General features: G+C 49.5%; 2 protein-coding genes across 5 annotated transcripts in view; one reads left to right on the top strand and one right to left on the bottom strand.

Moving 5' to 3' along the window:
* fam222ba (family with sequence similarity 222 member Ba) overlaps positions 1–8787 on the top strand; it is a 29274-nt gene extending 20487 nt beyond the window's left edge. Inside the window, 3 exon segments of the mRNA XM_056593778.1 lie at positions 4314–4561; positions 4563–5337; positions 5399–8787. Of these exon segments, the coding sequence (XP_056449753.1) occupies positions 4314–4561; positions 4563–5337; positions 5399–6213 (1838 nt within the window). The 3' untranslated portion in view covers positions 6214–8787.
* On the bottom strand, positions 8309–25751 carry trpv1 (transient receptor potential cation channel, subfamily V, member 1). Of its 4 annotated transcripts, none has more exons than XM_056593777.1 (17): positions 25661–25751; positions 24721–24764; positions 23432–23720; positions 20369–20514; positions 19652–19804; positions 19107–19244; positions 17404–17702; positions 16873–17049; positions 16165–16320; positions 15795–15890; positions 15580–15650; positions 14839–15004; positions 13967–14033; positions 11777–12093; positions 10302–10417; positions 9428–9540; positions 8309–9282 (listed from the first exon to the last, which is right to left on the bottom strand). In XM_056593777.1, exons 3-17 carry the CDS (start codon positions 23635–23637, stop codon positions 9167–9169), a joined length of 2337 nt encoding a protein of 778 aa, XP_056449752.1. In that variant the 5' UTR covers positions 23638–23720; positions 24721–24764; positions 25661–25751; the 3' UTR covers positions 8309–9166. The 4 variants fall into 4 exon arrangements, with proteins under 4 accessions (XP_056449752.1, XP_056449751.1, XP_056449750.1 ...); XM_056593776.1 differs by having other exon boundaries at positions 24721–24960; positions 25661–25743; XM_056593775.1 differs by having other exon boundaries at positions 24721–25196; positions 25661–25730.
* Between the last annotated feature and the right edge of the window lie 526 nt (positions 25752–26277).

The raw sequence follows: 26277 nt of genomic DNA, 5'->3' as shown, positions 1-26277 counted from the left end.
TAGTTCCACACGCAGAGCCCTAATTAGCGCCCGCTGACCGCGCACCGGCTAGCTTGCAGTGGCGTAATTAGCATGACGAAGCTCCTTCGCTCTTTCTCCCTCGCTCTCCCTCTCCCCCTCTCCCCCTTTCTCCCTCCCTCCCTCTCCCTCCCCTTCCTCCCTTCCTCTCCCTCCCCTTCCTCCCTTCCTCCCTCTCTCTCTCCCTCCCTCCCCCCCCCCCTCTCCTTCCCTCCCTCACTCACTCTCTCCCTCCCTCCCTCTCCTTTCTCCCTCCCTCTCTCTCCCTTCCTCCTTCCATTCCTCTCCCCTTTCCTCCCTCTCCCCCTCCTCTCCCTACCTTTATCTCTCTCCCCCTCCCCTTTCTCCCTCCCTCTCTCTCCCCTCCTCCTTCACTCCCTCTCTCTCCCCTCCTCCCTCCCTCTCTCCCCTCCTCCCTCCCCTCCTCCCTCCCTCCCAGGGATCGTGCCTAGCCGGTGACTGGAGGAATAACGTTGCGGTAGCCCCCTTGCTAGCAGGTTCCCAGTAAACCTATGGACCTTTCCGGCGTGTCCTCATTAACCCTCCCTGGATGCGATAGCTCCCGGGCTAATCCGGCCGGATCAGGCTGGAAGACTAGAGCGCCAGGTCTGCTTTCAGAGAGAGCCGGGCTCGCACTCTGGCGGACAACACAACAGATTTGTTTACCCCGAGCGGCGGCCGTGTGAATGCTTTCCATTAAACATTCAAAGGTCCATTTAGGAGAGAGGAATTCATCCTTGTCTCTACGAGGGGGGAAAATAGAGCCGGCTCGGGATTAATCTCTGCATAATGTTCTCCGAGGCGAAGGCATGCGCAAATGTTACCCGTGTATTATATATCGGAGCCTGGCCCCCTATGCATTGAAGAACTATGGCTTCATCAATATGTGATAAGGGTAAAGTTTACCCTGGTTGTAATCAATAAAGCAGGGCAGTCGTGGGACGCATCGGGCTGTGCTTCTCTCCCTTTGCCCCAGGGTCAGAGAATCAGGCTATCATCAATCACAACAGGGCCTGACGGGTGAGGGCCGTCGTGCGTCTGTCTGTGGCCGTGTCCTCCTGCACATGCGTGTACATGTGTGTGTATGTGCGCGTGTGTGAGTTTGAGAGTGTGTGTGTGTGTATGCGTGTTTGCGAGTGTGTGTGTGTGTGTGTGTGTGTGTGCGAGTGACTGTGTGTGTGTGCGCAAGTTTGAGAGCGTGTGTGTGTGTGTGCGAGTGACTGTGTGTGTGTGTGTGCGCACAAGTTTGAGAGTGTGCGCAAGTGAGCGTGTGTATGGGTTTGCGTGTGTTTGTGAGCGTGTGTGTGTGTGTGTGTGTGTTTGCGAGCATGTTTGACTGTGTGAGTTTGCGAGCATGTGTGTGCCTCGTGCGAGCATGTGTGTACATGTGCGCGTGTGTGTGTGTGTGTTTTGCAAGCGCGCGTGTGCATCTGTGCTTAGCATAGCATTCAGAGGGAGACATTAGGCCTCAGTGATGGAGGGTTGGTGAGCTCCAATGCCTTGGCCCAGACCCCTGCATTAATGAGGCTGCCATCAGCAGGCTGAGCAGTTAGTCACAGCAGACCCCTCTGTGCACCCCCCCCCCCCCCCCCGCTCCCCCTAACCCCCCCCCCCCCCCCCCCACCACTCCTCTCCCCCAGCCCTTCTCATTGCTACCCATTGTTTCCCACCCGCAAAATATAGCAGGGATTTAATGAGTCAGTGTGGGCACAACTCGGGGTACCACGGGGTCACAGTTCAGCCCAGCGCGCCGCCATGAACCCTGGGGAGTCCGGTCCGCAGCGACGGGTTCAGGACCATGTCTTGATTGGGGGGGGGGGGGGGGGGTTACGTACAGACTTATATGGGCATGCGGGCTTTCAACTGTGTGTGTGTGTGTGTGTGTGTGTGTGTGTGTGTGTGTGTGTGTGTGTGTGTGTGTGTGTGTGTGTGTGTGTGTGTGTGTGTGTGTGTGTGTGTGTGTGTGTGTGTGTGTGTGTGTGCTGGTGGCCCAATCAGCCGTCTGTGTAGTGACCCTCTAACGTACACACAGTCACTCACATGCACAGCCAGGTCTGTCGCACGCCGCTGCGGTGGAAGTAGGTCAGGCCGGCTGGGCTGAGGCTGAGGCAGCGCTGCTACTGAGACGGACGAGAGAGATCAGCCAGGGGAGACGTTGAGGGAGACAGAAAGGGAGAGGGAGACAGAAGGAGAGAGAGAGAGAGAGGGAGAGGGAGACAGAAAGGGAGAGGGAGACAGAAGGGGAGAGAGAGAGAGAGGAGGAGGGAGACTGAGAAAGGGAGAGGGAGACAGAAAAGGAGAGGGAGAGGATGAGAGGGAGACAGAAAAGGAGAGGGAGAGGATGAGAGGGAGACAGAAAGGGAGAGGGAGACAGAAGGAGAGAGAGAGAGGATGAGGGAGACTGAGAAAGAGACGGAAGGGGAGAGAGAGAGATAGAGAGGGAGATAGAGAGAGAAATAGAAAGGTAGAGAAAGAGGATGAGAGGGAGAGAGAGGGAGGGTGATGGATCTCATATCACAACATTTCGCGGACCTCGGCTCTCTAAAGTGATTATCAGCCACTCGCATCGTTTTTTTTCCCGGAAGGCCAAAAATACAACGGTACACCCCAAGTACAACACACACACGCACTCACGCCGTCGGCGCACAGGGCCAACGTGAAGAACACAAGCCTGTGTCAATGCTCCAGCCCGGCAGCTGTGTTATCAACACATCTGAGGCAAAACCTCGACGAGACACCCCCCCCCTCACACCCCCCTCCCACGACGTCACTCACACACGTGAAGTCCCTGTCCCCCCGTCGCACCGGCGCTGTTAAATATAGCCGCGGCGCTGTAGGTGTAAGCGATGTCTCGCTGAGGTCTGTGAGGTGTTGCTGCAGACCAGACACTCTGTCAGATCACTTAACCACCGCCGCCGGGAGCTCCCTTCACCGCCTGTCTTTGGGCTCTCCCTCTCCCTCTCCCTCTCCCTCTCGCCCTCTCTCTCTCTCTTTCTCTCTCTCTCGCCCTCTCTCTCTCTCTCTCTCTCTCTCTCTCTCCCTCTCGCCCTCTCGCCCTCTCTCTCTCGCCCTCTCGCCCTCTCTCTCTCTCTCTCTCTCTCTCGCCCTCCCTCTCGCCCTCGCCCTCTCTCTCTCTCTCGTTCTCCCTGATATCGGTCTCTCTCTCGTTTGCGCTCTCTCATTCAATCGCTCTCTATCACATTCTCTCTCCATCACATTGTTTCTCACATTCTCTCTCTCTCTCTCTCTCTCAGGCTCTCATTCTCGCTCTCGTTCTATCTCTGTCTTTCTCTCATTCTATCTGCCTCACTTTCGCTCGCTCTCGCTCTCGCTCTCTCTCTCTGTCTCGCTCTGTCTCTATCTCTCTCTCCATCTATCACTCTTTTTGTCTCTCCATCTATCACTCATTCTTTGTCTCTCTCTCCATCTATCACTCTTTCTGTCTCTCTCTCTCCATCTATCACTTCTATCTCTCTCTCTCTCCATCTATTGCTCACTCTTTCTGTCTCTCTCTCTCTCCATCTATTGCTCACTCTTTCTGTCTCTCTCCATCTATCACTCTTTCTGTCTCTCTCTCCATCTATCACTCTCTATCTCTCTCTCTCTCCATCTATTGCTCACTCTTTCTGTCTCTCTCTCTCTCCATCTATTGCTCACTCTTTCTGTCTCTCTCCATCTATCACTCTTTCTGTCTCTCTCTCCATCTATCACTCTTTCTCTGTCTCTCTCTCTCTCCATCTATTGCTCACTCTCGGTGTCTCTCGCCCCATCTCCCTCACTATCTTTTATCTGTCTCTCTCTCTCCCCCCTTCATTGCCTGTGTTGTCTCTCTCTCTCCCCCTTCATTGCCTGTGTTCTCTCTCTCTCTCTCTCCGAGCAGCGGCCCCCAGGGGCCACACGCTACATCCCAGCTCTGTGCTGTCCTTTGTTCCGTAACTGGCGGTAGAGCCCCTCCCCGCTCAGATGCTGCTCGGTTGTCATTGGCCCCCGACGCTGAGTAAGTCCCGGCCTCTAGGAGCGAGCGCTGACACAGACACCGCCGCGGGATTGGATTAGAGGCTTGAAGGGGGGGGGGGGGGGGGGGGATCTCGAACAGCGACTGCAAACCTGCTTTTGTTTTATGTGCTGTCAGGCTTTGGGGGGGGGTTTCTCTGCAGAGCTCCCTGAGAGCTACAAAGGATGTGGCGTTTAGACCCCCCCCCCCCTCACCCGTACTAAACTGCCTCTCACCCCCCCCCCCCCCCCCCCCCCCCCCCCCTCTGTCCCTCTCTCTCGCTCTCTCTCCCCCACCCCAGGGGACACCACACAGAGGATGAGATCCGCCCCGTTCCCCACCCCGGCAGAACTGGACGCCTTTGCTAAGAAGGCAGCCCACCAGCCCCTCACCATCAAGATCTTCCCCAACAGCGTCAAGGTGCCGCAGAGGAACCACGTGAGGCGCACCGTCAACGGGCTGGACACGTCGGGCCAGCGCTACAGCCCCTACCCGCCCTCCCAGGCCCGCAGCGGCCTGCTGGCCGTGGTGCGGCCCGCCGTGGCCCGGGGCCCCCGCGGCCCGCGGCGTGCTCAAGGACTCGGACGGCAGCCGCGCCCGCCCGCACCCCGACCCCGACGGCCCCTACGCGGGGGCCCCGTCCAGCACTTTAAACCACCACCTCCATCAACACCACCCACACCCCCCCCCCCCGCAGCAGCAGCAGCAGCAGCAGCAGCAGCAGCAGCAGCAGCAGCACCACCCCCACCCCCAGCAGGGCCCCCCGGCCCAGGCCCACCCCCAGACCCTGGAGGCGCTGTCCCAGAGCCTGGGGCTCCGCCACCCCGCCCCCCCCATGGCCCCGCACCACCCCCAGGGCCTGGCCCGACCTCTGGCCGAGCCCTCCGGTCTGGGCCCCCCTCAGGGCCACGCCGCCGCTGCCCCCGCCCTCATGCTCCACCCTCAGCAGCAGCAGCACCTCCTCCTCCAGCAGCAGGCGCTGGCGCCCGGCGGCCCCCCGGGCGCCCGGAAGCCCCCCGAGGGCGAGGCGCCGCCCAACGTCACCGTCTCTACCTCAACCATCCCGCTGTCCATGGCGGCGGGCCCCCACCACCACGGGCCCCAGGCGGACCTGAGCGCCATCGTGCACCAGATCAGCCAGTTCTGCCAGGCGCGGGCGCACGGCGCCGGCGCCACGGCGGTGTGCGAGGGGCAGATCGCCAACCCCAGCCCCATCAGCCGCAACCTGCTCATCAACGCCTGCTCCCGGGTGTCGGTGCACGGCCTCCACCCCGGGTACCCCCCGCCGCCCGAGCAGGCCAGCGGGCCGGCCCCCCCACCACCAACACCCCCACCACCACCCCCACCCCCACCATCACCACCACCCCCCCCACCACCACCCCCAGGACGTGGCGGCCATGAACCACCTGGCGGCGGCGTATCACCACGGCGACATGAAGCCCCACCCCCTCCAGCTGCACATGCACGGCCAGCAGACTCACCCCCACGGCGGGGCGCAGCAGCAGCAGCAGCAGCAGCAGCAGCAGCAGCAGCAGCAGCAGCAGGAGCTGAAGCTGCGCTCCTGGAACCAGCATCCATTGGCCCACATGCCCCACATGCAGAACGGGCTGAGCCACCCCTGCTCGCTGGCCGGCCGCGACCCGGGCTTCCCCTGCAAGGGCCTGGGCTACCCCCATCCCGAGGTGTGCGTGGGCCAGCCTTACAGCCTGAAACCCCCCATGGAGAGGCCCACGCCCTCGCCACCGGTCCTCCACAACAACAACAACAACAACAACAGCAACGGCATGGCCTGTCACATGACCCACTACGGCAACGCCCACTACTTCCAGCCCAGCATGTGGAACAGCAGCATCCTGCCCACGCCCAACAGCGACAGCTCCGGCTCCCAGGACATGGGCCTGCCCTTCCACTCCTCCTCCTCCTCCACCAACAACACCACCACCACCACCACCACCACCACCGTGCTTGACTGCGGCCCCCAAGGGGGGGGCCATTACCGGCTGGGGACGGGGACGGCCCCCGCCGCCCAGACTAATCTGATGCAAACGGCCGATTACTTGGGCGGGGATTTCCAGACGCCCTACTTACGTGATCACAATCTGGGCCTGATGGGCAAGATGCACAGGCCTCCCCTGAGCCGGGTGGGCCCTGAGCTGGGCGACGGCTGCTCCATGCTCCTCCAACATCCAGGGTACAGATAAGCTATCGCCTTGTCGACTCAAGCTAGGAGAGAAAGCCCTTTTGTTTAGTCTTAAAGGAAAAGGGGGTTGGGTAAGCAGTGGAAAATGAAACTAAATTCATAACTTAAACTATGATTGCTAATATTGTAAAACAGGATACATATATTTAAGGAAAAGCGTTAGTTTATTATTTTTTTTTAATTAATCTTGCAAGTGATCAATTGTTTTTCGTTTTTTTTTCTTTTGTAGCGAGCGAGTGCTTTTTATCCAGGCATTCTAGGGGGCCACGGAGCCCTGAGCGTGCGTGCGTGTGCGTGAGCCTGTGCACGTGCTTGTTGTCATTCCTAGCGTCCCGACCGTATCATCATAACGTGTCCGTCGGCGCACGTGGATCCTCAGTTATTCCCGTGACCGAACCTCTGCTAAAGTGTTGTTCAATGAGGCCCTCGCGTCAGATCGTAGACCTCCTTGTCGGCTCCAACGCTCTTGTTTGTGTTAGCAGGGTCATGTCAGGAATCCTCCCCCAGCAACCTCCCAAAGTATTCATCTCAGTTCACACTCGAATCTCGCCGAGACTTCAAGATGAAACGGATTCTTAACGGCTGCGACTACTGACTTTGTTTTTTTTGGGGGGGGGGGTTGTTTTTGGTGCAAATGCCAAACATCAAGACACTACAAAGTTAGAACTGGGGAGGCTAGCTGTATGCACATTTACAGAGTGTTTGGATCTTTATTTCTTTTGTATGTTTATTTATTTTGTCTAATAGGACTGTTGCTGAATCAGGTCACTGATCAAAGTTCATTATTCCTCTCTTGTCAGCTACGAGAACGTGTGTAATCAGGTTGTTTGTACATAGTCTAGACACAGCAGGGGGGGGGGCAAACGTGTGGACACACTTTAGCTCCGTCCTGCTCAAAATGCTGCACGCAATTCAGGTGTCGGTCTTCGTGTTATTGATTTTATTTATTATTTTTTTTCCTAGTTTTCGTCTCGTCTTTCTGTTTGTCGGTTTAACGTGGAGGTTTGGCGACACGATTGTGAAAGGCTTTCTCTCAGTACTGATTAAGTAAAGAAATGACTAACTGACATCTTAAATGGCCAAAGTCAGGTCAACGGTGACATGTTGTTCTGAAGACGTGCCATCTCTTTGCAGATTGTTTTTTCTCGTATATTAAAAAGAAATGTTCTACTTGAATAGAGACCGGGTTGTCGACGGCGACCGTGATGAGCTGGAGGAACGTTTGCACGTCGCTCTTTAGCAATTAAACCATGAACCAAACCACAGTTTCAACCACGATTTTGTTGGAAACCACAGCAGTAAATGTGATTAAGTTATGACTAGTTTGCTACTGATTGGTTTTTCTTGAGAAAAGACCAAATTGATCACTTGCAAGATCACTTGGAGGTGAGAGAGAGAGAGCGAGAGAAAGGGGGAGAGAGAGCAAGAGAGAGAGAGAGAGGGAGGGGAAGGATTTCTGAGTCAAAGTGAAACAGCAAATGGATTGTTCGCTTTATTGTACACTGGCTTACCTACTAGACTACTGTAACTTCTGTAATGATTGAACATATAACGTGTGTGTGTGTGTGTGTGTGTGTGTGTGTGTGTGTGTGTGTGTGTGTGTGTGTGTGTGTGTGTGTCCGGTTGCCCTCCCTCGACAGCCCTTATAAAGCCTTAAGTATTTGGTCCTTGGACTTTCCTTTGAAAAACTAAGCATGGTTTAAATAAATAAAGTTAAAAAAAAAACAAGAAAACAATAATTTAAAAAATGAAGGCAATGATGCACAGAAGCAGCAGTTTTGCGGTTTTCCATCGGTTGTTTTTATTTTTAATGAAGTTTATGTTGAATAGAGGGAACAATTACTTAGAGATTCTTTCTTATGGAAAGCAAGAAATTGAGTAATATTTTGTAATTATATATTTTAGAGCAATGTGTAGTTACTGGGCTGTAACTCCTCCCTTTTTTTTTCTTCTTTTTTTTTTTCTTCACCCGACTTTCAAAGCTTGAGTTTGAAATTGTGACTATTTATAATACTTGATTCGCTTGTTATTTAAATCTTATTTTCCTCTTGGTTTCTTGTACTATTGCTGTGAATTGGAAGGAGGTCCGGCAGCCTTCCCGGAGTCATGCTGTAGGGCCGGCGAGAAGCAAGGGTGTGCGAGTTGTGCTAGTCTTTTTGTAATATTGTAATAATAAAATAAAGTTCTAATTTATGGTTCAACGTCGTCACGCCTCTTCCAATTCAACACTGCGGCAAACTCGAACCTCCAGGTGAAATATCAACGTACTTACATTATCTCCACTGTAGGTGTAATAAGAGTATTGGAATAATTTATTAATCCTCAGATTGTTTAGTGTGTGTGTGTGTGTGTGTGTGTGTCCAGATTTACAGTGGTTGGCACTTCGCACGGAGGGTGATGACGTCTTCACTTTTTTTTTGGTGTTCTTTCACGCCATTAATCCAGCCGCCTGAGTCTGACGCTGTCAAATGGAAACAGGAAGTACTGTAGAGTAGACGCAGACATGCTGGGAAATCCGCAGGGCTCTTTGGCTGGAGTAGAAGCTGTCTGTCTGAGAGATCTTTATAAATGGGGTTTACGTGGGAAAGGGGGGGGCGTGGATGTTATTGCTCTACAAAGCATTCAAAGGGATACGGGCAGGCCAGCCAGTCATAACAGCTCTCGGTTGGTTATGAAGGATGATAACCGGATCCTGTTATGGTTGCAACTGACTTGGCGGTCAAACAGCTAGTCATGGATCAGTTTTGGCAGTGATGTTTTTTTCTTTTGTATTGACCTGCTGTCTCTGTGCGCTCTATACACACATGCACAATTTTAAAATCAACCAGGTAAAAGCACAAAAACAACAACAAAAAAAAAAGATCAGGATGGGGAGACAGACTCTGGATTCTGGATATCGGGATATGCAGGTTGGAGGGGGCCGGTGGGGTGACATCTTGCCCTGGGAGGGGTTTTCAGACTGGACTGGTGTTGGCCAGCGGTCTCATCTCGGTAGAATACTGTGGCCTAGGTTGCGTGTTACTCGGTCGCAGTCCCCGCGTTTCTCTAAAAACAGACCGCCAGCGACTCCCTGTGGACAAAGTAGAGTATTGTAGTGGGTTTCTTTTATCGTAATGTAAACAGTTAAGAAAGACTATGCTGCGCGGAAAAACATCAAGACAACGAAAATAACTCAATGTTTCTTCATCCGTAAACTTTAATTTGCCCGTCCACACCTCTTTCCGAAGGGGGGTTAGAGGCGGAGTGGTGAGGGCTGTTTCCGCTCCCCGGATCCTCATTGATTATGCCCAAGTCGCTTTTCCATTTGTTCCAGTTGACTTCCTCCACTCTGTGACGACAAGGGGACACATGCTCCAATTACTGTTAGTGCTGTTGTACATCAGCTTTGTTGCGGGGGAAGGCGGATGGATCGGACACTCTGCATGACACTTCCAATGACTTCACTCCCACAGTTCCCTCGACATAATTAGTTAGTAGTGTTTTAGTTCACGCCAAATTATTATTAAAAATTCCATGGCACTACAGTTACATTGGCATATCCTAAAGAAATATTCAAGATAATCAAATACAATATCAAATCTCTGACAATATAAATAGCAGAATACGATTTTGAGGACTGCAACTAATCTCAGACATAAGTGTGAAGGACTACATTCATCCATTCATAAATGCACATGTATATATCCGTTCATTTATTCATTCATCTATCCTCCCAGTCATTCCTCCAATCATTAATCCATCCATCCGCATCCATTCATTAATCTCTCCACCTATACATTCATCCATCCACCCATCCATTCATTCAATCATCCTCCCAGTCCTTCTTCCAATCTTAAAATTAATTTATCCATCCAATAATTAAATCAATAAGTCAACCATCCATCAAGTCATCCATCCATCCATCCACCCAACCACTCACTCTTTCATCATTCATTCATCCACCCACCCACTCACTCACTCTTTCATCATTCATTCATTCACCCACTGATTCATTCATTCATTCATCCACCCACTCACTCTTTCATCATTCATCCATTCATCCATCCACCCATCCGTCCCCCCTCCACCCCCCCCTCTGCTGCAGCGGACCTGAAGCAGCGGCGGCAGTCATCTCCTAAGCCCAGGTCCTTCTTCTCCCCCGACCGCAGCCTCGTCCTCAGGCAGCCGGGCAGGCTCCTCTCCAGGTCCAAGATGGTGATGGCCCTCTGGAGAAGCACACCCCCGCCACACACAACGTCTCACTCCCTCAGGCCACCAAAGGCTGGACCCCCCCCCCCCCCTGTGTGTCATGACTGTGTGCCAGTAGAGCGGTCCCGTCGACTCTGCACGACCACGAGGACGTGGTCGTGCAGAGTCGCCGGAGCCGCTCTACTGGTGGACGACGCACACGGCCGTCGTTTGATTTTGTGCTTGTGAAGTCGTTTTCTGATTACAGGGTGAATCCATGGGGTGTAAGCAGATATCACGCCCGCTACCGAGTCAATCATGGGATTTTGACGCCCGATTGACTTAGGGCGTGGCAGATGACGGGGACTCTGCCGTTTGTTTCTCCTTTGGGACTGGCATGGATCCGACGCACGCGGTACTCAAAACGATTCCCTGTCAATGCTTGTGGCGCAGAAGTAGCACAGAAAACAAACGATCAGAAGGACTTCCTGTGATGAAGGACTACACCCTGACGCTGCTTTTATATGAGGGACGGACAACCTGGGACAGGTTCTCTACGCATCTCCTCCCCCCTCGCTCCCCCCCCCCCTCCCCCTCCCCCTGCCCCTCTCCGTCCCCCCCTCTCCGTCCCCACCTCTCCCTCTCCCCCTTTCTGTCTCTCCCCCCCCTCCCCCTCTCTGTCCCCCCCTCTCCCTCCCTCAACCACCCTCTCTCTTATATAATGCAACGACAGACGACTTGGGACAGGTTCTCTACACATCCCTTCTCTGTCCCCGCCTCTCCCCCCTCCCTCTCCCTCTTCCGCCCTCTCTATCCCTCCCCCTACCTCCCTCCCCCTCTCCTCACCCATCCCCTCTTCCCCTCCCTCCCTCTCCACCCTCTCCCTCCCTCGCCCTCCCCCTCCCTCTCCCGACCTCCCTCTCCCTCCCTCCCTCCCTCCCCACCCTCTCCCTACCTCCCCCTCCCCTCTCCTCTCCCTACCTCCCTCTCCCTCCCTACCTCTCCCCCCCTCCCTCCCTCCCCCTCCCTCTCCCTCCTCCCTCCCTCTCCCTCCCCCCTCCCTCCCTCTCTGTCCCTCCCTCTCTGTCCTCCCTCCCCCTCTCCATCCCTCCCTCCTCCCTCCCTCCCTCCCTCCCCCCTCCCCTCTCCTACCTCCCCTCCCCCTCCCCCTCCCTCCCTCCTCCTCCCCTCTCCCTACCTCCCCCCACCCTCTCCCTACCTCCCCCTCCTCCCTCCCTCCCTCCCTCTCCCTCCCCTCTCCCTCCCCTCTCCCTCCCTACCTCCCCACCCTCTCCCTCCCTCCCTCCCTCCCCTCTCCCTCCCTCCCTCCCTCCCTCTCCCTCCCCTCCCTCTCCCTCCCTCCCTCCCCCTCCCCCCCCTCCCTCCCCCTCACCCACCTGCAGCTTCCAGATGCTGGTGCTCTCCTTGGTGATCTTGTCCACGGTGCTGCTCATCAGGGCGATGAGCATGTTGAGCAGCAGGATGTAGGTGAGGATGATGTAGGAGATGAGCAGCACGTAGAACACCTCCTTGTACTTGTAGTGCTCGGTGAACTCCAGGTCGCCCATGCCGATGGTGAACTTGAAGAGCTCCAGCGTGGTGTAGCTGAAGTTGCGGTAGGTGGGCTTCTGGCAGCCCTCCGTCCCGGTCGCGTAGAGGGTGCGGGTCGCCGTGGCGTTGGAGACGGGCGGCTCGATGAGCAGAGTCACCACCGCTGGGAGGGGGGAGGGGGGAGGGGAACAGGTGGGGAGAGGAAGGAGAAAGGTGAGGGGGAGGGGAGGGGGGAGGAAGGAGAAATGTGAGGGGAGGGAGAAACAGGAGGGGAGGGGAGAGGGAGGAAAATGTATGACAGACATTGGTGAGGTTGATTCATCGCGGTCCTTAAGAGTTAGGTGAGGTTCATAGAGGCCTTAAAGATGTAGGTACTAAGGGGATCTTCATTAATTGGTGGTTTTTGAGACATAAGTACCAAGGGGTTTGTTCTATGCAATAGACAAGCACTTACTATGTTTACTAAGCTTAAATTGATAGCTTTAATTACTTTCCAGCTTTCAGCAAATCCATAGACGTGTGAAATGATATGCTTAACCAATGTATGAAATGGTATAATAAGTAATGCATGCAGCGCACCTGTATAGCTACATTAAGACTTTACTCATATAAACCCTTTTTAGATGTTCTTCTAGAACAAGAATTATCATGTAACACGCTCAGCCAGATTGTATCGTGTAAGGTTTAACGATGTCTGGGCATGGGTCCAGGGCACAGGCCTAGAGTTCATCCAAAGTAGATGGTTCAGATGGAGTCTACGGTTCAAAACTGAAGTGAAGGTTAGAGCCAGGGGTTCAAGCAGAGTGTTCCGCTCAGGCTAAATAAAGATTTGCGAGGGTATGACACTAAGGCCCAATCCCATTTCTACCCCTAAAACTAGCTGAAAGGCAGATTTTTATTCGAACCTAGCTCGAAACCATCTGAAGGGCAGTCACTTATCAGAGTTTTTAATGAATACATGGAACCCAGCTGTGTAAATCAAGGTTAACGATCCATAGAAAGGGGAGGTAACTTGGATATAAAACTGAATAAAAGGAGCTGACAAAAGCAGGAGAATCGAGGAATCCTGGCCACGTGGACTCCATGGAGGACGTCCACCCAGACTCAGTGAATAGAAGAAACTGAACTGAAAATTGGACTCAGAAAACGTAGAAAGAACTTCTCTCCGAACACTCTACAAAAACCCAGCCCATTGGGAGCAAGGCTTAACCCTCAGCCCGCAAAGGAAGGATTCCTCCCGTAGCCCCACGGGGCAACGTAGGCCCCCTGCCATGGGAACAATTGAATAGACATTTTCGGCCGCAAGGAAAGATTGAGATTCTCTCCATTTCCCCCGTTTGACCACCAACCCATTGTAGAAAGGTGGAATTCAACACCAAAAAATACTCAAAGGCTTTACCAAATTAGATATATATTCCCAAATATGTGCAACAGATCGTCTTTTTTACTTTTTTATTAGAAATATCCTTGACGGCATATTATTAGCTGCTACAGCCTGTGTTTTATTACTATTTTTTGACAATTTTCGACCCCCGGTACAATTTTGGTTTGACAGCTCCCTTGATGATCACCTGAGGAGCACCTGTCTGGATAGACAGCATGGTGCCCAGACTTGGTTACTCTCAGAAACCAAGACTTTGTAAAACCTATTCACCCTTATACAAAGACAGTACCAGGTTTAGGGATTCCTACAGGGAACGTGACCACTCCTTTGTTGTGTATGTCTGTCAAGTGTTCGTCTATGTTATACGTCAAACAATCACCAAACGGGACAGGCTACCGTTCACCCAAACGCTTGGGCTATCCATTAAAGAGAGAGAGAAGGACCAGAGCTCGCCTGGAACCCAGGTAAGTCACTGCACACGTGGCCGGAAGCTAGTCGCCTGCCAGCTGGGGTACCACTTATGTATCTCGACTCCTGCCTAGACAGAGAGACGCTTTGAATATACCGGTGGGGTCGTGACAAGTGAGTAAATGTAAATAGCACCTCCCACTGTGTGCTAGACGAATGCACCCGTTGATTTGAACTTGCTCACCTGCTGAGAACCCCACGAGGAAGACGAGGTAGACGAAGAGGAAGCGCATGATGTCTCCCAGGATCATCTAGACAGGAGAGAGACATGGTTTCTGATAAGCACGGTTGTGACCCGATGGGATTTGACCCCACACAATGAACAGCCCAAACCAGCGCCACCATAACAGGGGACACTTTGTAACCTAATGTATGACCGCAGATTACAAGGATATTTTCCAAAATATGGGATAGAATAAAAGATAAGTAAACTTAATATAATTTATGTAGTATATGCTACACGTGAACTTCCTAAGATGGCGCAATTTGATTGGTTCGCTATCTCGGGATATTGGGGAGCGAGCGTGACGGTTGTCTCGTCACACTAATAAAAATAAATAAAACGCTAATAAAAACAAATAAATCCTGGCAAAAAAGTGTTATCTTGTTTATTTTTGGAGGGTTCACCTGTACACGTATTACCTCACGTATATTACCTCGGGGGGGGGGAATAGCCCCCGAGGTAATATATATTATATAAAATATCTAAAAGTGTATATATTTTTACATACACTTTTTAGGTTATACTAAGCCAACCAATTCTGGATTCAAACTATTTTTTTGCAAACCACCTTGCAAAATTCCAAACGACTACAAAGCAAGATTTATTTTAGCATTTTTATCCCTTATTATACCGTGAGATAGAGAAGAAGGTTTGGGAGATAGAGTGGCGGACATGCAGCAAAGGACCGCGGGCAGGATTCGAACCCGGGTCGCTGTGTTCAGGACTGAGCCTATATGGCACGCGCTCTGGTGTGCCAGAAGTGTGTGCTCATCACCAGCTGTGACTAGGGATTGTCCTAGTCCTCTCATTGAGTCGGGGTGCCGCCGCTGTACCTTCTGGATCATGACGCTGTAGATGCCCAGGTGTTTGTTCCCCCTGAAGTAGTAGAGCAGGTTGACCCAGCTCATGGCCAGGCAGCCCACCAGGAAGCCCAGGTACTCCTGCCGGCTCGACAGGTACAGCCAAGCCGAGAGCAGGAAGCACACGGCCTGCAGGAGACTGAGACACGGCAACGGGACGGTTGGGACACCGGAAGACCCTTTCGATCAATGCTATTGATAATAAATGTCAATGTGTAAATTAAGATGACCGTTATTATTAGCATTTTTCTACTTATGACTGTATGTAATGTTGTAAATCTGTGATCAAAATAAACTAAACTAAGCTTAACTAAACCTCTGTATGTTGAAATAAGAAAGCAAGACTAATACTGACTCCGCTGGCGGATTGAGAATAATTTGTTTCATTTATACATGCCAGGTTGTCTTGGTTGGTTTAATAAGGTGTAACCTTATGTGACCACTCATTCAGATTGACCAGTTATTAAATCCCAAAAGACAGGTGTTACCTCCCTGACATGTCTAACAATTATTACTTGAAGTACTATTACCTGGAGTACCCTTCCTAACTACCATCAAAATGAAATGTGATAATGTAGCCATCCACCGACCTGCTACAGTAAAGATCCTGACAAATGTTTTAACGTCTTATACTATTATTACTAATAGTATCATAATCCAATCCACTGGCTCCAATTACAACACATCCTGACCCCAACAGGTATGAAAACGTACAACAGAAGCTCAAAGTATCCATCGATCAGCAACGTGTGAAGCCTGGGCCTCTTCCTCCACATATCGATGATCTGGGGAATCAGGGAGGAGGAAGAAAAATACCTCAATCACATGATTTCAACCTGAGAGAAAAACTAAACGTCATTGTGTTGCTGAAGTCAAGGCTTTGCACTGATTTGACACTATTGACAGACTGGTAGTTTTGAGTCGCTTACCCCTCTGATGAGGAAGTAGAGAGATGACAGTCCCGTGATCACCTGGCCTGACAAGAACAGGTAGTCTTCTCTGGTGTTCTTGATGCGATATGGGGGCTGAGGGGTGGAAGAGAGAGCGACAGAAAGAAACGGTAGAGTTGAGTGTGTTCCCACCCAGTAGGTATCCTGAGCAACATGCTATCCCTGAACCTGCTGCTAAACGACACGTATGAACAAATAATAACACTGTAAACAATTAGATACAAGTGTCTGCTTAATGAATAGCATTTGAGTTTTCCAGAGGAGATTATAGCTTGGATGGTGTCATGTTTGCGGAGAGTTGATCATTCCCAGTAGGGTATGCGGGGGGAAAAGGGGGGGTGCAGGCTACCTCTCCCCCCTTTTTGTTGTAGGCGAGGAGGGTGAAGATGAAGAGGTAGACCAGGTAGGACAGGAAGTAGAAGGCGAAGATGTAGCGAGCGAACCGGTCCCACTTCTCGTCCAGGAGCTGGCTCAGCGGCTCGATGGTCAGCATCTCGTGGCGGTTCTGACGGACGGACAAATCAGATGTCGACAGTTTATGTACACGACACCGGGACAAACGGACAAGCGGTTCTCCGGGCAAGGTGACCTATTTGCTCTTTATTGATGCATCTTCAAGGTCAAATTTTTCATCACCAGCTGTGAGTGGGATTGGCCCGTTACAAGCCGTTTTAAAAAAATGCCTCTAGTGACGTCACAAGTAGGCGTGTCCACCTAGATGTGCTGGATAGATCAACCCACCAGCCTACCCGGTGGACTGTAGCAAACGTTGCTCATCTATTTGTAATACATCTAGGCTGACGCGCCCATTAGTCACGTACGAAGAGGCATATTTTCAAAACGGCTTGTAACGGCTAATCACACTCACACCTGGTGGGATAATATGTCGCCTTTTAGTCAAAGGGGGTCCCTTACGATAATAGCATACACAGTAAATACCGTAGCATTGATTTACAATACTACTACTACTACTACTACATATAAGCCAAAGGCATGTCCACATTTCTATCTGATCCCGAACGGCGTTCTGCCAGGAATGTTTGGTGGTGTTCCTTACTGGAATGTCACTGCCGTAGACCAGGGTCTCCAGCACCGACTCTTCCTGGCAGGAGTCCAGGTAGGCCAGGTCGTAGAGCGAGGAGCTGACCGGCCCGTACACCCACTCGGTGAACTTGCGGGACAGATGTTTGGTGGGACCGCTCTGAAACTCCCGATGCAGAATGTGCCTGAAGAGCTACAGAGGGGGAAGGGGGTTAGGGTCAGGGGGCATAGGGTGGAAACCAAACCCACAGGAACCGTCGACGGTGTTCCTCCGCCAACCCCGTACTTCGGGGCGGAGCCGACACACAAATGTCACAATCTATAAATAACAAATTGTGTGTGTTGTTGTGTCGGACGCACATCTCCTCAACTGCTTGACTGGTTGGATGGTTTTATCGTGTTGCAATGTGGAGAAACGTGTGTGAAACTCGACCAATGTGTCAACAAGTCTAATCTGAAAGACATCGGCTCTCAATGAGCTATTGAGATAAGGAAGCAAAAAAGGGCTTCCTGATCCGTCAAACAGCAGTCATCTTTACAATCTTACGTCGATCTTGCCCGTCTTGGCGGCCAGCTGGATGGGCGTCAGGCCCTGCTGGTTCTTCACCACCTCCAGCCTCCACTTGGGGTGGAGGTGCGCGGTGGCGGCGAGGATGTGGTCGTACGTGGCCGTGACGAAGCGGCTGTTCTCGGGGCTGTTGTCGGCCACCAGCACCAGGGCGTGCAGCACCGTGTTCCCCCGGGAGTCCGGCAGCCGCACGTCCGCCGGGTGGTGCTCGTTCTCCATCAGGTAGTCCACCACCGCCGGCTGGTTGGTGCACGCGGCCAGGGACAGAGGCAGCTCCCCTGTGGTGGGGAACCACAGAGGGAGGGAGGGAGGGAGGGAGGGAGGGAGGGAGGGAGGGAGAGAGAGAGAGGCTCGCTGGTGAAACCTGCTAGTGCTAGTGCAACCATGAGTACAATACGCCTAATAAACAAGTAAAATGCATTCTGTACATTGACGAATTGGAGGAGAGTGTCTTCTCGCTCTTCAGTTACAATGTGTAAAGTTTGTCGCTTAAAATAACCTGGACATAGTCTGTAGTCAATGCTGAATGATACATATTTAAATAATGCTATCAATGAAACCCCCTCTTATAACTGATATATTATATATTATTATTATAATCTGTATGTTAAAAAAATCTGGCCAGCCCGTACCTCTCCCTTCCGTTTTTAAGAATCATACTCTCGCCGCTCCCAAAAAACCCAGCCCCCTTCCCCTCGCAACAAAGCCATCTTAGCACCGCTACCTCAGGTCATACAGTCGCACATCAGTTGCACATTACGACTTGAACTATGGTTTATTTCACGGGTTGTGGGATGAGTGGAAGAGGGAAATGCATACATCAGGCCCACTGCACGCAACACGCATCACTTCCCATCGGTCACTGCACTGTTGTTGAGCCGAGTGGAGGCGAGGTGAGCTCTAAGGGAGCGGGTCTTTCCCTCTTAAAGAATAAAGTTGACACGCGAGACGTTCGGAAACGACTCGCCGGAAAGAGGAAGCGGGCGCCCGTCTGCTCTAGATAAAAACATGCAAGCTGCAAGAAGATGCGAGATCCCCCCCCCACCAGTAAGATACAGAAGACTCGAGATTAAGTGCCTAGTCATCCAAACTCAGCTGTGCCTGGTCCATCAGTCATTATAGTGACGAAAGTGAGCTATCATTTCTGTTCTGTTTTTTATATACTGTATAATGCTGCACCCGGACTACACCACTTCCATGATCGTCACAATATTTTATAGCCTACAATATTATCATTATGATCAAGACGGCCTTTACCAAATATATGAAATTACCCTGAATGAGTATGACTCTCGAATGTTACAATCTTTAATTAACGAATTGTGTGTGTTGTGTCTGATGCACATCTTCTAAACTGTTTGATTTGTTGGGTTGTTTTATAACACAGGACATAGTGTTGCAACATGGAGAAATAGGTGTGAAACCCCGCTCAACGTGTAACAAAACTAATCTGAAAGACATCCGCTCTCAATGAGCTGAAGCGGAAGTAGACACAGAAATAGACGCGGAAGTAGGCAGATCTGGGTTGTGTGTGTTGGCACAGGGTCGGCCCTCGCACTCGTGTAGGTCTGAGATGGTAGTCGCACGTTATAGTAGTGACACTCTCGTCAACTGTAGCCAACACATGGGTGGGAGCACACGGAGTAAAGCACTTATAGCTTCTGCTGCAGGGAGTCACTCACCAAAGTAGAAGCTTGGGCCCTTTTGCTGCTGGAAGAATTTGCCGAAGGCCCTGGCGTGAACGTCTGCACCTTTACTGACCAGCAGCTTGACGTATTCCATGCTCCTCCTCTCAATGGCGATATGCAGAGAAGTATGGCCTGTTTCCATCGCAGGACACATTGAGAGAACACAACCAGTGAGTGGTGGTTACCATGGGGTCTATATCCTTATTTTCAACCACCTGTAGTGGATATTTGTTGGATTTGTCACAATAAAGAAAGTCAAGGCAATAGATGGAGGGAATTATATCAAAAAAGTGTATGTAATGTAATGTAACGTTCCCTCAGTCTGTCTGTCTGTCTGTCTGTCTGTCTGTCTGTCTGTCTGTCTGTCTGTCTGTCTGTCTCTGTCTCTCTGTCTGTCTCTCTGTCTGTCTCTGTCTGCCTGTCTTCCTCTCTCTCTCCTCTCTCTCTCTCTCTATCTCTCTCTCTCTCTCTCTCTCTCTCTCTCTCTCTCTCTCTCTCTCTCTCTCTCTCTATAGCCCACCCCTCCGATGGGAACTAACCTTCGTAGTAGACATCTTTGTAGGCCGCGTTCACGAAGACCTCCACGTCTCCCATCCGGGATGAGATCTCCAAGAGATACTCCACCACCTTGTTCTTCCCGTCTTGCAGGTTCAACAGCGCCTTCATCAGCACGTTCTTTCCGTTGGACGCGTCTGAGAAATATAAAAAAAAACGGATAGTTTGGTATCCAATGTTCATCATCACCCATCGTCATCATCGTTATTGTCATCATCATCAGTGTTGTTGTCGTCGTCATTGTGGTCGTTGTCATCATCATCCTCATCACCACCATCATCATCCTCATCCTCATCATCAACATCATCATCATCATCATCATCATCATTGTGGTCGTTGTCATCCTCATCACCACCATCATCATCCTCATCCTCATTGTCATCTTCATCATCATCATTGTGGTCGTTGTCATCCTCATCACCACCATCATCATCCTCATCCTCATCCTCAACATCATCATCATCATCATCATTGTGGTCGTTGTCATCCTCATCACCACCATCATCATCCTCATCCTCATCCTCATTGTCATCTTCATCATCATCGTCATTGTCATCTTCATCATCATCATTGTGGTCGTTGTCATCCTCATCACCACCATCATCATCCTCATCCTCATCATCATCATCCTCATCTCAGAATCAGGTCACATCTCAGTTTGTTGTGGTTCCCGTGCGTGACCGATGATGAACGCGGCTCACATAAAGAGTCGCTGAGTTTCCTCCCGCTGTCGTGGAGGTACTCATGCAGGCCCTCCAGCATCATGATGTCCCCGCTGGCAGCCGCCTCAAACAGCTGCTCCGTGCTGAACTTCTTCAGGCCTCGGTCCTCGACCCCCAGGAGGTCTCTGAGGAAACAGGACAATCCACGTCTATGAGGCTCCGAATGATGTTCACAGTTCTATCTCACTTAAGCTTGAATATACATACCGACATTTAATGCTTTAGAAATGTTTAGATCATGCTGTATATCCTGTTAATATCTATTTTATTACTCTTGGATACAATCAGTCTTTTATCCATTGCACCAAGGAATCAAAACACATTTCTTGTACGGTTGACCTCAATCATGGAGTCTCAGTGCGGCTTTGATCCGTGTCTCCCCAACGTGACGTCATGCAATGCATTCTGGGGGAAATGAGAATCAATAGCAAACTGCTAAAATCATACCTACTTTTACCGTTTTGTGATACCTAACAACATTAAATACAATAAATAACAGTTTAAATCTTAAATACCAACAAGCAAATTGCACATATTCGTTGGAAAACAAAACCTGCAACACGGCCTTTAAAAAGATGAAGTCTCTGGAGGTGGAAGCTGCATAATGTTCAAAATTGACAGACCTATTTGGTGCCGGGGTCAACACCCCAGCAGGTGCTGCTGCGCCGGGAGACGAGCGAGTGGAGGCTATATATGCTGAGTAACGTTAGCCTGGGGCTAGCTAGGCTACATTTTAAGACATGTCCAAAACAAAGTAGAAAAACGTTTTACATTGAATGTGATGTGACCTTATTAACTGCATTTTTGTGCAACATATTAGCCCAGAGTTGAAGGGCTGTGACTGTTGGTAGTTGGGAGCTGTAAATAGAGATGCATAATCAAGCTGTATTGTAAATATAGATGTGATACTTTGAATTTTAGCACAAAATACCAGTTAACCTATAGGAAATAATTAGTTGAATTTGCAATATTTGCCATTGAATTTATTGTAATCTTTCAATTCATGTATTGTTTACTGAGGTGATGACTATTTCATGTGGTGAGATGAATGCAATATGTGTATGTTTAAAGGTTTAGTTGAAGAAAAATACTATATGTGTGATAAAATGACAATTGGTAATTCATAAATGTCTCTTTATATTCTCTGCTACCATCATCTCCTGTCAAACAGGTGTTACCTGACGCTAGAAGTTTCTATTATGCGAGAGAGAGAGAGAGAGAGAGAGAGAGGAGGAGGGAGAGAGGAGGAGGGGGAGAGAGAGAGAGAGAGGAGGAGGGAGAGAGAGAGAGGGATGAGAGGAGAGAGAGAGAGACGGAGGAGAGGAGAGGAGGGAGAGAGAGTGGAGGAGAGAGGTTGGGAGGAGAGTGAGAGGGAGAGAGAGAGATGAGAGAGGAGGGAGAGAGGGAGGGAGAGAGAGAGAGAGGGGAGGGAGGAGAGAGAGGAGAGAGAGAGGAGGAGGAGGGAGGAGGGAGAGGAGAGAGAGGGGAGAGAGGGAGAGAGGAGAGAGGGAGAGGAAGGGGGGAGAGGGAGAGAGAGAGAGAGAGAGAGAGAGAGAGAGAGTGGAGTGAGAGTGAGAGTGAGAGTGAGAGAGAGAGAGGAGAGAGAGAGAGTGAGAGTGAGAGAGCTTATTATGCAACTTGTTTTGTCTCAGATTGATTGATTTTCATATTGTTGATTGTAATTTCAAACATCTGCATATCTTTTAAGTTCAATTAACAGTTATGCAGGTAGGCCTTAGGGCTCTTTTGAGACTTAAGTCGTCCTTCATGACAGATAAATTTGTTCACTAAGTGCACTACATCACAAAAAGGCTACATGGCTACATATACTTGTCAGTACACAGATAATTTAGCTGTTTCTTGCAGGTCATGAATTTAGTGTAGCTGGCTGGCTGCGGACGAGGAAGTAGGGCAATGTATATATTGCCCTAAATATAACCATAGATAGAGAATTGAAAAAAAAAAATCTATAGCTGTGTGAAAAAGTCATGAATAACATGAATTACAGGTCTGAATAGATATGCATTCTCGTATGCGTGTATGTGCACATGTATACATACATGTGCGAGTCACCGTTGAAACAAATGAGTTTCAGCTCTAATACTGCTACTGTCTGTAATATGTTTCTATTTAGATTATTTGTCAGGATATTTTGTTATTATTGTTTGAGTCTGGTTTTAACTAATGCTGGGCTTACACCAAAAGATTTCACAGTCACTGACTCTAAAAACTGCAAGAGAGAATTTAGCGTTGGATCAAGTGTGATGTTTAACAAGGGTTTTGTAGATATGGGGGGTGGAGATGCAGCGACCACAGGAGGTCTGTTAACCTGTTCGGGTTTCACACCTTTCTTGGCGGCAGGACAAGAGACACAAACTTGAAAAACAAAAACAAAAAAAAGCAACAACTGCTACTTACAGTGCTGTACGATTATTCGGATGTATGTACTTGATTAAATTGTTTTAATCAAGTACATACAGGGTTCTTCCCGTTTGTCTGGTCCCCACCCCTAGTGCTGATAATGTAGTGGGCTGGTCTGGACAGAAAATGCCAGGGCTGAATTTTTGTCCCAGTCCACCCCTGCTTGGCCATGATGAATGACATCTGACTCTGTCTAATGGGGTCTCATGCTTGCCTCTGTTGACCTCAATAACAGTAATGGAAGAAGAGGAAGGAGAAGAGCATATCACAGTTAAGCTCTCAGGGTCTCTCAGAGTGTCTCAGAGTCTCTCAGAGTGTCTCAGAGTGTCACAGAGTGTGTCTCAGAGTGTCTCAGAGTGTCTCAGAGTGTCACAGAGTGTGTCTCAGAGTGTCTCAGAGTGTCTCAGAGTATCTCAGAGTGTCTCAGAGTGTACGAGTCTGTCAGAGTGTCTCAGAGTGTCAAAGCGTGTCTCAGAGTGTCTCAGTGTGTCTCAGAGTGTCTCTGAGTATCTCAGAGTGTCTCAGAGTGTACAAGTCTGTCAGAGTGTCTCAGAGTGTCAAAGCGTGTCTCAGAGTGTCTCAGTGTGTCAGAGTGTCTCCGAGTGTCCCAGCGTGCCTCACCCGACGTTTTCGGTGTTGATCCTGATCTTGGGCTTCGGCGGCTCTATCTCCTCACGGTAGTTGGTGTCCATGGGTGCCGGGGTCCCGTTCACACCCTGGCTCCTCCTGGCTTTCTCATTGTCCAGCGCCCTCTCCTCACTTGTCCGGGGGTCACACTCCAGGGAGAAGCCAGACGACGTCCCCGCAGGGCTCCCAGTCCTGTCCATGTCTCTCTCTCTCTCTCTGCCTGTGTCACTCTCTGTCTGTGTCTCTCGATGTCTCTCCGTCTCCCTGTCCCTCAGTCTACTACCTGAAAGACATGTAGAAAACATGAGGCGCAAGCCTTATTTCCATGGTTAAACGGCACATCAGCAAACAACAAAGGGGAGGGATGTCTTGGGTTTGATTCCTCTTTTTCTAGAAACACCCCTTGAAGCCACATGTGACATGTGACAGGGTTGGGTTTTGCTTTGTTTTTCCGTCAGATGAGTAAGAAAGAGCTTTATTTAGCAGAAGTAACCCATGGCAGAAGAAACATCGCCCTGGAGACAAGTTCTGATCAAACCACACAAAGGCTCCTCAGTTTCACAGACGATTTAGAGGAGCATGAAAGAAGTGGATTACTTCTTGGCTATTGCTGATTTTCCTTTCACCACTGGCGGTGCTGACCTTGTTTGCCGTCAGCATGTGTTTCTATGTGTTTTCACACACATAATAAACCTTGGGAATTTGAAAATGAATGTCTGGTTGCTACGTGTTTTTGCTCTGTCTCTGCCTGACCAGAATGAGGAAGAGGGGACTGAAATTCGGAATTGAAAGATGTTTTACATATCACACGGACATGTGGCTGCCAAACATAGCCACATGTCTCGTTCCAGTGATGCTCTGCTGTCTCACATGCTGACTACCAACCTTATGTGCCATAAAAGTAAGCAGGAAAAAAATCCTATATAATGCATAATGTAATAACCAATATCCTCAACGTAAGGAAAGTGCGTTAAGGAGCCGCATGCATTATCAAGGTATATGCGCTAGTGTTTAATTAATGAGCCTACTTCTGAAATAATGGCAAAATGTCTGCATTCATACTGCAGCACACTTCTTTGGTTTCATGTGATTGATGTGTTTCACATGGAGACACAGTCAACCAAGGGAACCACCTCATCTGCAAATGCACACTGGACAGTCTGACCTTCTCCCGCAATAAACAATGACTTCACGGAGGAAGCACTGGACGTTATGACACCACAGCCAATGATAAAGGAATGTGTTAACAAACATAGCTATGAATAAGATACAGTTGTACTCACAATTTGTAATCCCTCAGCTGAAAGGTGAAGATCCCTGCATCCCCCTGCACAACTCCAAGAGATTCAAGATTCAAGATGGTTTTATTGTCGTATGCACAACAATCACAGAGCAGGCAATGAAATTCTTTAGTCTTGGGCTCCTCCCAAAGTGCAATATAAGAGAAAGTATAAGAGAAACAACTTGGCTTTCCATGTGCAAATTATCCCCAATAGAGTCAATCCACGATCCACGAGTATGTACTGTATGTTGTTTTGTAGAAGAACACAGAGACAGACACCAACATCAATAACAACAATCCCCCCAGAAGGATGTGACTCCACCCTCAACACTGATGTGCTGCAGGGTGGGGTTTCATGGGCGGGGTGGGACGGACCCTCCCACGTCTTAGTGATTGATTAGGAGGAAGTGGAAGGGGGTGGTGGATAATATGGTGGTCTCTAGAGGGCATCAGCCTCCATAACCGTGAGCCAGAGTGCTGTAACGGATGTGGTGACGTTACTATGCTGTATTGATAGACCCGCAGAACAGCTGAGAACAGGTTTCTGCACAAATTGCCCAATGGAGTTGAGTATTTGGCCTACAGTATACTATATTAACCATATTATATATTACAAGATAAAATAGAAGAAAATTATACTGTACTTCTATTATACTATATTGATTATATGCTGTACATTACTATTTCTATAATATACGTACATCTTTTGTTCAATTAAATTCAAATATTTTTTCCCTCGACATGGTTTAAAACAATAACAGAAGAGAATATGCAATATCAATCTTACACAGGCCGACAATAAAAACATTACAAATGTAAAATGATTCGCATTGTGCTTATTTTTGATGGTGAGGCATAAGTATTTATTGTGCCTATAGAACATATGTTCTTTGCAAAGGGTTTCATATGAAGGACTTCATTTAAACACATTCAAAAATTACCTTGTTGAAGATTATTGCCAGTTGAGGCGTTCATGTCCAATTCACTTTTAGTTTCCTGCTTTGACGATTAGATTGGACAGCTTGCTGTGTATGAGACATGCTGTCTGTTTGGAGATTCTGGTAAGTAATGATTTGAGGCGTTTCAGCTTGAGAGGAAGGAGTGCTTGACAAGCTGATTTCCTGGTAGATTTCCTGTGCAAAGAATAAGGTCAAACACTCTGGTTCATGTTATAACCCTGAGGTTGGTTCATTCAATCCATACATTATATTTCTGTTCAAGAATACAGACACTACTCTTATTACGGTAATGTTTAGGATGATTAAGTATGACAACTAATATTGTTTTAGCTTGCAGTTAAAAGATCAGATGGTTTCACATTGTGGAGATACATTTTGTTTCAGAGTGCTTAACTAAAATGGTTAGCAATGACAAGTAATTGATTGACGTGGGCGAGGGCAGATTCCAGACTCAGATTTCCACAAAAAGTAGCCTAAACTATTTCATAATATATGTCAACATGAGCGTTTTTATTTACTATAGTTTTATTATATTAAAGTTCACTTTACATTCCCATTTAGTTTTTGTTGGTAATTATAGGACAAAATGCATCTACTAT

The sequence above is a fragment of the Gadus chalcogrammus genome, chromosome 7, assembly GCF_026213295.1.
Source record: "Gadus chalcogrammus isolate NIFS_2021 chromosome 7, NIFS_Gcha_1.0, whole genome shotgun sequence".
NCBI classification, from domain to species: domain Eukaryota; kingdom Metazoa; phylum Chordata; class Actinopteri; order Gadiformes; family Gadidae; genus Gadus; species Gadus chalcogrammus.
Note: the sequence above shows the minus strand (reverse complement) of the source record. Positions and strands in the feature narration are given on the sequence as shown.

Coding starts and splice junctions, on each gene's coding strand:
- trpv1 (XM_056593774.1), bottom strand. CDS start 25,694: ATGAACGCCTCAACTGGCAATAATCTTCAACAAG. Junction 9,541..10,301: donor GACTGCCGCCGCTGCTTCAG/GTCCGCTGCAGC, acceptor TTGTCGTCACAG/AGTGGAGGAAGTCAACTGGA. Junction 9,283..9,427: donor TAACCCCCCTTCGGAAAGAG/GTGTGGACGGGC, acceptor CTTTGTCCACAG/GGAGTCGCTGGCGGTCTGTT.